Raw genomic sequence first — 12,413 nt, 5'->3', positions numbered from 1 at the left:
AATAAAATTGAACCTACACAATCTGTGATATATTTCTCTTTTATTTTAAAAATTTAATGGGCTAGATTTTAGAAGCAAAACTTTAAAAAAATTGATGGCGTTTTGTATTATTTTATGGGTTTTGAATCAAACCAGATGTGAATTCTTTGTAGCTTATCATTCAGTCCATTGTCAAATTGGCAATGGTTATTGTCTGTTTTATAGTATACAATTCTGACACTTCAATATACTTAGTCTTGAAGGTTTTTTTTTTTATGATTAAATAAATTTAAATTCCTCGCATCTTTATCCCTGGGCCTGTTTTTCTCAGTCTTTGACTTTCAGTTAATCTCTTTAGACAGTTTAGATTTTTCGTATTGCTCTTTTGAATTCCTTCAGGTAGACTGAGCTATACTTCATTTAATTAAGAAATTAAGCAGAATGAATAAATGCTCAATAGAGAAAACAGAGAACAGCTCAAAAATCAGTCAGTCTCTCTGGTTATCTGCTATTAATACTTCAGCGTATTTCCTGTCTTTTTTTCTGATATCTGTCTATCTAGTAAGAGTGTGCTCTTTGGGATCAGACTGCCTGAATTCAACCCTTGAGCTTCACCTCTGGGAAAGCTACATTTTGTCTTTCAGTTTCCTTACTGGTAGGAATATCCCCTTATGGGGATAACAGTAGTACCTACCTTAAAAGATGGGTGAAATTAAATGAGAACATATGTAAAGTCCTGACGCATACTGAAGGACTCAAAATTATTTTCCAAACCTGCTACACATCATAATAGTGTTCAGTAGTCATTTTTCTCACCGAATTAAGTATTGTGTTGTCTTTTGACATTTACCTACATTGTTATTTGAAGCAGGTAAGATTTTTTCAGTCATTAGATTCTTGAAGTCCTTCTAGTAAAACCCTCTCTAGTTATAAGCCTTGGTGTCTTTTTCCTCTTCATAGGTATTTTTTCAAGGTATTTGATTCCTGGCTTTAGCATAACTTCTCTTTTAGAGATGTATATGGCTATTTTTTGTGACCCCATAGTCATACTTTCTTTTCATTAGAACATTTTTGTGGTTCTTTAAAATGAATAAAATTTTATATAATTTTATGCCTTATCAAATACCTTACATTTATCTAATGGAAAATTTGAAATCACCAATACCACATGTTGGCAACTTTTTGGGCTTGCAATGAACTTGGAAGGTCATTTCTGTAGAAATTGTCCTCTGAGTGCCTGGTCGTGAATGTAGCATTATTTTGTTGGGAAAACTAATTATCGTCTAGCAATAAAGCAGTTCGGAATTTGTTTTCATGTGGTCTTGCTTACATGTTTATTACCAGTTTTGTAGTTTACTCAAGTTTAGTTTTATAGGTTTCCAAACTCTTGTTTTATAGTTTGAGTTACTAATTTTACATTTAGAAAGCCTTTATTAACACAGATCATGGGAATTAAAATGAAATCTAGGTACTGATTATCCAGAATTCACTCTTTTCTACTTTAATTTAGGAATTGTTTATGTGGTTATTAATTATGAATTATAACTACTTCTGCATTTTATTGACAGAAACTCTGGGAGCTTTTCAAGTGTGTTTTTGTTAACAGAATTACAGAATAGAATTAATCATAATATAGGATAAAATGAATTTAACAAAAATCAGTTAAAATAATCTTAATAAATATTCTGATGTTTTTTATCTGAGTACCCCTTTTTCTGTATAAGAAAAGAGCCCAAGTTATACTGAGACACCTGCTGAGTTACATTGTCTTTGCTTCTTCATCTACTTTTTCTGTTGTCAAAATGTATTCTTTGGGTTTTAGAATCTGTAGCCACATGCTTCTCCTTGCTTTCATTAGCAGGGCTCTACTTTCATGAGCTGGCAGAAGTTGCAAGCACTAGTTCTGAGGCCTTCCAGGTTAGAGTATTAAGGGAAGACAGCTTTCCTTCACTGGAGTAGACATTGTATAGCAAGTTTTACTGTTCTTTGTTTAAAAATAAATAAATAAATAACCTCTGCATTTTTGTTAATTCATAGTAATTTGAATTTTTTTTCCAACTCATCTTTTTTAGCAATAGTTAATTTTGATCTTGGATAATTCATTGCGATTGCACCACATATTCTTGTCCATTTTACGAAGTACTTAGCAGAAGGAGAAAAAATTCTAAACATTTTGGAGGGAAGTGATAATATTTCTGCTTCAGGCTTTTTTTGTTTGTAAGAGATTTTGTCATGCATTTTTTCCAGTGTCCTCAAAATTATACCTACTGAGGTTATTGCAGATGCTCTTTCCTGGCAGCTACCCATTTTTTCCTTATAAAACTTGGTTTAAGTAGTACAGATTTGTATACGGATTTCCCGTGAAGTTGGTTCAGATGGTTCAGATTTGTATAGTGAGGAAAACTAAGGTAACTTTGGTTATACTTATTTTTTTCTAAGATCATCTGTATTGAAAACTTGGTCCAAGCTATAGGAAGAAAGCATCATGTTCCTAGATAGAAAGATGTTGGGTATTTATGAGTGAATGAAATTAATCTTACATTGTCAACAAATCTATTTTTTTAACTTCTCAGTGATCTTCAAATTAGATAATAATCAAGACTAAGACATTTAAAAATGGATGCATAATGATGAAGAATAGCCAGATAAATATTAAAACATCATTAGTTACAAAATTAAAATTTTGGCACTGGCATTTAGATAGACATGAGGTCAGTGATCTAGCACAGAAAAAAATGTTAGGTAATTTAATCACAATTTAATGGGATAGAGAAGAATTAGTAAATGAAAAGTTTGGAATAAATGGTTACTTGGGGGAGAAAAAATATCTTTAGAGATTCACCCCAATATATACTAAAACTCCAGATAAACTAAGGAGGTGAGAACTTTAACCACAGAGAAGTAAAAGAAAATGTATGCGGATATTTATTGTACAGTTGGCTGGTTAGGAGGACTCTTTACATATTAAATCAGTAGAAGAAGTTATTTTAAAAAGGAAAAAATAATTGAAAAAATTGACTGAAATTCATGAAATTGTAAGATGTCAAAGAGAATTGCATTAATATGAAAGTCAAGTATATTGCGGAAAATGTTTCTAAAAATATAACTAGGGGCACCTGGGTGGCTCAGTCGGTTAAGTGTCGGTCTCCAGCTCAGGTCATGGTCTCAGGATCCTGGGATTGAGTCCCACATCGGGCTCCCTGCTCAGCGGGGAGTCTGCCTCTCTCTCTGCCCCTCCCGGCATGGGCTCTCTGCTCGCAGGCTCTCTCTCTAGTAAATAAATCTTAAAAAAAGAACTATAACTAGAGAAATTAAAGTTGAGAGAAAGAAACTTGCTTAAAGTCCCCACAGTATCAGGTTTGAACACAGGTCTGTCAAACTTAGAGGCTAACTCTTATTTCATTAAGGAATACAGCATAGCTATTAAAATGCTGTTTATGAGGGAAATCTTTGTAAAGTTTTAAAAGTGACTGATAGAATTACAGATTTTTCTTCTTTCATTTATGTTATTTTCTACACTGAGTACACATTAGTGTTATGATTAGAAAAAAATCAATTCTTGAAAAATAAGTATAAACTGGGGAAAAGTGAGTTGGGGGATTTGATTTATCGTCCTTATACCTAGAGGAGTAATGGATATGAATCCACTGGTTAGATATGTATGTAGTTATATCTAACATTAAGAAATTGTGACCCTTTATTTATTTTCACCTTTTTTTTTTTTTTTAAGATTTTATTTGAGAGAATGCACGTGCATGCACGCAAGAGGGGGAGGAGCAGAGGGAGAGGGACAAGCACACTCCATGCTGAGCACTGGTTTGCTCCTCAACCTGGAGATCATGACCTGAGCCAAAATCAGGAGTCAGTCACTTAACTGAGGCACCCAGGCACCCCTCTTCAAATTTTAAAGAGACTGATATATTTCAAATGGATAACAGTGATTTCTGGAATGTTTATTTTATTTACTGTTCTATTTACTAGGAAATTGAGTAAAATATTTTTCTCTTTTCCTTCAGATTAAATCTATTTAGCAGAGCAGTTGAAATATTGAAATAGCAGAACTATTTAGGGGGGTTCTGGATATGTAATCTGTTCGATACATCCTCCATTTTTGTTTTATTCCTTAAACCTAATTGTTTTATTATATGTGTAATTTATTTGTTAAATTCACCAAATACGCACTGATCACCTACTGAGTGCCAGTCATCATTGTCAGCTTTAAGGTAATATAAGGACAAAAAAAGAGAAAATCTGGTACATATGGAGCTTATTATGTAAGTTGGAGGGGGTGGGCAGGAAATAAACAGTGAACATATGAGCCAATAAATGTCTAGCATCAGTTGATAAGTGATGGAAAAAGAACAAATATAGAGTTAAATAAAGGGGGACCAGGAGTTATAGATGGTGGTAAGGAGTAAGTTGCAGTTTTCAATGAACTAATCAGGTTAGACTTCATTGAGAAGTGACAGAAATCTGAGGAAAGACTTGGAGAATGTCAAAGTCAAGGAATTAGCTATATGTAGAGAGAGTATTCTAGCCAAAGGGAACAGCCAGTGCAGAGACCTGACATTAGGAGCGTTCCTCCTGTGTTGGGAGAATGGGGGGAGATTAGAGTAGCTGGAACAGACTGAGTAGAGGGTCTCAAGTAGCAAGTCAGAGAGGTGATGAGAGACAAGATTATGCATGGCCTTGGTAGGCTTGATGGGTAAGGAATTTGGTATTTATTCTTAATGAAATGAAAATCGTTGTAGTTTTGAGTACAGGAGTGATGTTATAAGGCAACCAGTTAGGTTGCTTTTGAAATTCACTACAGTTCTACTAGCAGAGGTGACATTTTAACTGGCCTTAGAGAGTAAGAAAGAATTTGCCAAGTGAAGGAGGGTAGAAATTTGCTTTGGCAGACTTGATTTAAGAATATTTCTCATCACCATACTTAGGAAAATAAATGTACTTTCAAACCAAGTCCTATGTGCTCCTTGATTTAAGGTTAAAACTATAATAATGTCACATAAGGAACTTATTCCTTTGTGACCCCTTAGATCTGTTTAACCATGCTCATTTTAAAAATTGATGTTCTAGTTTAATAAAATTTAAGGAGTTTCTATAATCCAAGAGACATTTCCTTTTTTACTCAAAAATCCAATTAGTCTATTAACAGTTTCTTTAGAAAGTGAATAATTGCCATTTGCCTTCCTGCCATAAAACTATAGATTAAATTGAACCATCTTGTGTATCTTATTAACTAAGATTCATTTATATACTTTGTTATTTAAAAGGTTCTACACTCAGTTGTGGGAAAGATGAATAAGAATTTTTTTCTTTAGGGTATTTAAGCTCTGGTAAGGGAGATAGACATTCTGCAAATGGTATAGTAAAAGAAAGTGTGATTCATTTAATCGGAGTCCTAGAACCTCCTTCTCTCTACCTTTGTAAAAATTCTCTACCTATTTGATCTGTTTGGGCCTACAAATTTCAGCCTCCTCAGGTTAACTTCAGCGTTTGAACCATACTTATATTTTCTTCTCTAACTCTATCAAGTTTGTCCAGCAAGTTATTGCCTGCAGATTCTAAATTCTATTCTCTGTAGGTTCTCTTTTAGTTATTGTTACTCAGGTTTGTAATTTGTCTGAAATCAAGGGCTTGGCTAGGATGCAGTCATAGTATAGATATTCAGTAGTTAATTGGTAGCCAAGCATAACAAAAGGTAGTATAGAATTATAGTTTTAACTATAAATATATTTCAAATAATGTTTCTGGAAAGTTTGATTTGAAAAGTTGACTATAAAGTAGCTTTTTGAAAGGCGTATTCTTTTTTTTTTTTTTTTTTCAGTTGACTCCTAAAATAAAAATTAAGATTTAAACCCGGGTTTAAAAAGATTCAGGGGGGAAAAAAAAAAACTATGTAAGAGAACAGCAACATTTTCTTTCTCTTAAGTATTTTTTGCCTGGAAGAAACTTCATCAGCTCTGATTTTTAAATGGTCTTTATAACAAATTTATTTTTAAAAATTCTGACATATATGCATGTACTCGATCATTAAAATAATAGTTTTGATATTGTAGTTATTTCTAGTAATCATATTTTTATACCTGAACAGTATTAAATGTCTTAAAAAATTTGTTATTTTGAAAATTTTGTAAATTTCGGTTGGAGGGAATTACTACATCTTCGTAACACTGTCAACATTTGTGTTATTTGTCATCACTTAATTTCTTACAGAATAGACAGGTGAGTCTGAGATACCACGGATCCTTAGTGTTTGGATAAGATCATTAATGTTTGGATAAGTTCTCCTTTGGCAAGACAGTTGATGTCTATGGATTTGTGTGATTCTTGCTCTAAATCAGTCTGGAACCAAAGCACTAGAGGATGTCTTTTACCAGGCTATCTCTGTGCATAAAGAAAAATGTATCACGTTTGTTAGAAACTTGGTAAATCACTGTTACTGTGTAACCAGCTTAAGCCTAAATATGCTAATTTACAACTCAAAGCTTATCTCAGATATCCCCAGATGTTAGAAATAAATTGTAGCATAGAATTTATGTGCTAACAGCAAAGAGGTATATTCTATTATAATATAAACTAACTGATGTAGTAAAAGAACATGTAAATGTAATGCAATTATTCCTCGAAATGTAATGCATTTTTCTACATTTCACAAGTCCCCAAGTTTTTGTTTTTGTTTTTGTTTTTGCTTTTAAATGTAGTGTGAGCCAAACACTTATTGTACATGAATAAAATAATAAATACTGAGATTTTTTTATGTTACACCAAGGTACTTGTATTTCATCAACTTTAGGACATAATTGCTGGGCTTTAAATCTAGATTAAGTAGTATTTTGTATGTATATTTAAATTTTATTCGGGACTAAATTCAAGAGAGAAGCTGTAGTGCTTACCATGCAAAGTAGATGGCAGTCACAGTCAGAAAAAAAGCCTTATGTTAAAAGGATTTTTTAAAGGTATATTCAGAAGAATCTATAAGTGAATAATGAGCCTGCAGATCAGTCAGCATATATTTATTGAGCACCTTCTTTGTCTATAATTATCAGAAGAGAAAATACGTACAGTGGTAATTCAGATAGAGGAGAACATTTTGGGCTGAAGTCAGCACATCAGGCTCTGGACAGAAGATAAATTTCAGTCATATCTTGAAAGATGGTTAAAATGGATGAGTTGACAAAAAGCTAATAGGTTCTAGAGAAGGAATCATTATACAGGTGTTTGGCAAGATCCCCAGTTTAATTATTTTTTAAAATAATACAGTGAATTATTCCTCTCTCTTCATTTGTGCTAAGTTTTCTTGAAACATCCTTTGGGATGTCAAGAATTGCTGTTGATGAAAAGTAGGAATTGCTGGATCTAGTTTTAACTGCTTTTGTCAGAAAATGTATCTCATAGGGGCATTTTAAAGAAATAATATATAAAATTTTTTGGTTTTTTTGGAGTACTAGCCAGAGAGTAAAGAAGTCTAAATTTTAATCCTAGCTTCATGTTTTATGTACTTTGTGACTTCAACAGTCATATAAACTGACTTTGCTTATTTGTAAAATTAGGGTAATAGTGCCTGACTTAATTCCAGTAAAAGAGCCATGTACATTAGAAAGCATCTTTATTTTTACCAACAAATGAGAAGTTGGAATATGTGAATTCTTAAAAGATGATAATTAAGAAAATTAATTTCTGAATTATACTCATTTCCCCCCTTTCTCTTGGTAGCGGATACTTTGTTTTCACGGAAGCTGAATGGGAAATATAGGCTTGAACGACTTGTTCCAACGGCAGTATATCAGCACATGAAAATGCATAAACGAATTCTTGGACACTTGTCATCTGTGTACTGTGTAACTTTTGATCGAACTGGCAGACGGATATTTACTGTAAGTAATTTTTGAAATATTATCCTAATTCATATATGGCATTGAAGAAACATTGCTTATAGTTGAACTTGAAATAGAACTTTTATTTTTTTCTGCTAATGAAAAACTGGATATTCAGGTAATTTAGCTTACTGTGATAAAAGAGTTTACTTGAAGTTGGACTTGATCCAAGTTTGGAAAGTTCGTAAAGGACATGTTGTAATACAGGCACAGCTGTATGATGGTGCTACATTATGGATAAGTGTAATTCCCAGCATTATATCAAATATGCAGTTTAACATTTTATAGAAATATCCTATAATAATTTAAATTCTATGTGCGGGGCTTTTCGAAAGTGTGTTAAGCAAATTAGAGGAGATTATTAAATGTATCTTTTTATATTATCCTTAGCACCTCATTCTTCAGTATATCTGATGTGTTTAAAGAGGCTCTTTGGGTTTATTTGCTGTTGTTTCTTTTGACTTGTTAAGTGGAGAAAAGCAGAACTTTTCAGCCTTAACTGAGAAAATTACTTTTGGAAATAATTCTGTTTATTTTTAGTTGTATTAACTATTACATCCACTAATGTAGTAGTTACTACAGTGTTCTTGTACTTGACAATACTTCTACCCTGTGAGCTGAAGGTATGCATTCATTCACAAAGTCTTTAATTTTCTTTGAAGTAAGAAACTGGAAAATGGAAGTTAAAATGGAAATTCCTATCTCTGTCTTTGGAGAGCAGCTGCAAATTTTACACAGTTGGGTACAATTACAGATTCCTCTTTTAAGTAAATATGCTTGTAAACTGAGATTTATTTATATCTACTTCTCTACCCGTGTACCCAGTCACCTGTAAAACAGCTTAAACAGCAGGATGTGGGAAAGGATTTCCATACATATCTTTTCCCTGGCTCTAATCCACTCAGGCATTTGCAGATCATTTTTTAGATTAGTGTTCTCCTCTTTCACCTTCTCCTTTATCTCCATTATTCTCTATGCAGCAAAATAAAAGTGAAATTTTCTGACAGGTCATGAAGGTATCAGGCTATCTATATATTTGGTAAAGTGCTTGATATATCTATAACAGTAATTTGTTTTCAAATTGTAATGAAAAATTACATTTAGCTTTTTCAAGCTCAGTATACCAATATTTAAATTTAGTTCTGAAAACAAAGTAAATTTGGTATTTGTAATGTTTAAAACAATTTTTCAAAAATAGTAATAAACTGAAATAACAAGAAAAAAGCATTAACATTGTGTTTGTACTTCATTTTGGTGAGTATAAAGTTACGTCATTGCACTGAGGTTATAAAAATATATAACTTACTTAATTTTTGATGTTAGTACAGTATCTTGTGGGGATTCTTTCTTTAAAAATGACAGGATGGGGGGCACCTGGGTAGCTCAGTCATTAAGCTCAGGGCGTGATCCCAGGATTCTGGGATCAAGCCCTGCATTGGGCTCCCTGCTCCATTGGGAGCCTGCTTTTTCCTCTCCCACTCCCCCTGCTTGTGTTCCCTCTCTCGCTGGCTATCTCTCTGTCAAATAAATAAATAAAATCTTTTAAAAAAATAATAAAAAATAAATGACAGGATGGTAAGTATTTGTTTCTTTTACTTCATGAAGCATTATGTGTGTTTTGATTGAATTAGATAATCTCCTTGAATTTTTTTGAGGGGAAATGCAGTTATGTGCTGTTGTTATCTCCTGAGTTTAGTAGAGTGATAGGTAAGGAGTTGGAAGAGCAGCACTTTGAAACGGGGTAGCAAACTATTCCTGTGGGTCAAAGCCAGCCTTCCACCTGTTTTTGTAAATAAAATTTTATTCAGACAAAGGCATGCTTAGTTGTTTATGTATTGCCCATGGTTGCTTTTGCGCTACCAAATGGCACAGTTGAATAATTATGACAGAAACTGGCACATGTGAGTATTTACAACTGCAGAGTCTAAGATAATTATTGGCCCTGTACAGAAAAAAAATCTGCATGCAGCCCCTGTGCTAGACATTTACTTTCTACTTTTAGGAGCATTTGATTTCAGGAGAAGGAATGACATATGAAGAAGCTGTTTTCTGAAAATTTTTCTTTAGTTGAAGACACGTGCTTAAAGGGAAGAAAATTATCTCCGTATTATTTTATATGGGTCTTACAAGAGTCTAAAATTGTTGACGTTTTATGTATGTGATAAAATTTGCTAATTGGGCCAAACTCATTGTCTTATTTGTAATTTTTTACTGCTGATTTGCAGTTGTAGACTCCAGAATGTTACCATGTGATAAGAAATATGTAGATATGAAAAGTAGTGTTACTTAAAATTTCCTTGTATTTTTATGGTTATCTCAAGTGGCAATAGGATACCTGTGTGTTCACTGTTCGTATTAACTTCATAAAGTGAGATGGCTGCTGAGTGTACCCTCATTCCACTGGAAACACACTACCCACTGACTAATGTTTTGAAAATCAGTCTTGAAAACTGATGGGATAAAGCTTTAGGATAGTAGATCATGATTGACTAATGAGCAATTCCTGTGAGAGAACACACTATTGTTATTTATTGGAATAACAGTTCAGTAATCAACCAGTTTTTCCTTTTTATGTATTTGGTATCTTACGTGTAGATATATTTGCAAGTTTTTGTTCAAGGGACAGATTCTCTTGAGTCCTTTCTGAGTAGATGTAGCTAGAGGCAGTATAGATAGCATTGTGTGTAAGAGCATCAGCTTTGACATTAGGTGGCTCTTAGTTCAGCTCACACCTTTATCACTTCCTAGCGTTGCAGTTTGGAAACATTACCTCTCCACTTTAATCTCCAGTTTTCTCGTCCCAAAAAAAATGGGGGGGGGTAATAATAGTACCAACCCCATAAGATTTTTGTATGATTACATGAATGAAATAATGCATGTAATTAGAATAGATCAAGATACAGTAAGCAGTCATTAAGTTTTACCTCCTGCTGTTTCTTTTAGATAGATTTAAATAAATTTTATCCATTTTGTTTCTTAATCAACTAAAATCTTATTTACAAATTCTATACCAGATCCAAAATGAAATCATTGTAATTGATAAGTGAAATTCTATATTAGGACAATTCACAAATATTTTGTACTAGAATATTTTAATGAATTTTTCCCAGTAGAATAATGAGAAGAACCCAGAGAGGGAGATAGCATAATTACTGAGTCAGACTTGCTTCCTAATTCGCTTTTAGTTTTTAATTTTTTTTTGCTTGGGTTTAGAATCACTGCTTCAAATAATATTCACCAAAGAAAAGTAGAGTTAATGAATTCTCTCAGGAGGAAGCCATTCACTCATAATACAGAAAAGTATGTTGAGAGCCATATAAAAAGTTCCCCGCCCTTTTTTAGAGATTTATTTATTTATTTGAAGGAGAGTAAGTGGAGGGAGGGGCAGAGGGAGAGCGAGAATTTCATGCAGACTACCCACTGAGCATGGAGCCTGACACAGCTTTCAATCCCTGCTATCATGACCAGAGTAGAAATCAAGAGTCAGATGCCCAACCGACTGAGCCACCCAGGTGACACCCCCCCTTTACAGGAAAAAAAAATGTATCTCTCTTTTCAAATTAAGGCAAAAGAACATGTAGTATTTCCATAAATGCTCTAAGTTATAACTAGTCACTCTTCTAGACACTTAGGATCTAGAAATGAAAGACAAAGTATCTGTCCCTGGAGAATTCACAGATTGTCAGCAGACTATCGTGATACAATTGATAAGAAGCTTGAATGAGGCTATATAAGATACTCAAGTATCATAGGAGAAGTATCTAATTCAGTGTGTTGTAGGAGATGGTAGATGGTAAGGGAAACTTAACTAGAAATGACACCTCAGCTGAGTTTAGCTGGATGTTGCAGAGTTGGGAAAAGGCATTTGTAACATGAAATTGTGTATTGTTGGATATGGCAAAGAATAAATATGGAATATCATTAAACAAGAGCTAGATATATTAGTGGGGGACAAAATCATAAAGATCCTTTTGGCAATGTATGAAGGGGAGTGGGTTTCTTTCTTGAAGGCAGTGGAGAGAAAATGACAGATTTAGACAGAAGAGTGAGTATAATTTATCTTTTTAACAATCCCTCTGACATTATTGTTAAGGATGGATTGAAACTAAGTCTATATATGGAGGAATTGGTGAAAAGGTTCTGTCAGTGATCCATGAAAGAAATCATCATGGCTTGAACAGAGTCACAGTGAAAGTAGGGATGGAATTAATAGATTAAAAATAAAATCTCTAGGATGTAAGAGTTTCATTTGAATATAGGGAAGAATTGAGAGGGAAAGAGTATGGGATCACATGTTTTTAACTTGTGTGACTGGTTAGAAAGTCCTGTCATTTACTGTGGTAGGGATTTAAGTAGAGAAATTTGTGATGGTGGACATGTTAAATTTGAGATAGTTATTTTTATAGCCAAATAGAAACATTCAAGAGACATTGGAAGCTCAGGAAAAAAATTAAGGCTAGAAGATTTAGCTTGGGAATCACTGAATGTGGATATTGATTATATTACCTCATATGTTAAAACAGGTATTATTAACTATTAAAACAGGTGAAAAAA

The 12,413-nt window shown here is 33.3% G+C and overlaps 1 protein-coding gene across 4 annotated transcripts in view; it reads left to right on the top strand.

Annotated features, from left to right (window-relative positions):
• The window catches only part of LOC103657496 (pleckstrin homology domain interacting protein), a 133,268-nt gene that overhangs the window by 25,764 nt on the left and 95,091 nt on the right, over positions 1-12,413 (top strand). For all 4 annotated transcript variants that reach the window (XM_040643691.1, XM_040643690.1, XM_040643692.1 and 1 more), the window contains exon 7: positions 7,699-7,859. In XM_040643691.1, the coding sequence (XP_040499625.1) occupies positions 7,699-7,859 (161 nt within the window). The remainder of the gene's footprint in view (positions 1-7,698; positions 7,860-12,413) is intronic.

Source organism: Ursus maritimus, unplaced genomic scaffold (assembly GCF_017311325.1).
Source record: "Ursus maritimus isolate PB19 unplaced genomic scaffold, ASM1731132v1 scaffold_29, whole genome shotgun sequence".
NCBI classification, from domain to species: Eukaryota; Metazoa; Chordata; class Mammalia; order Carnivora; family Ursidae; genus Ursus; species Ursus maritimus.
This window is presented reverse-complemented; position numbering and strand designations above follow the sequence as displayed.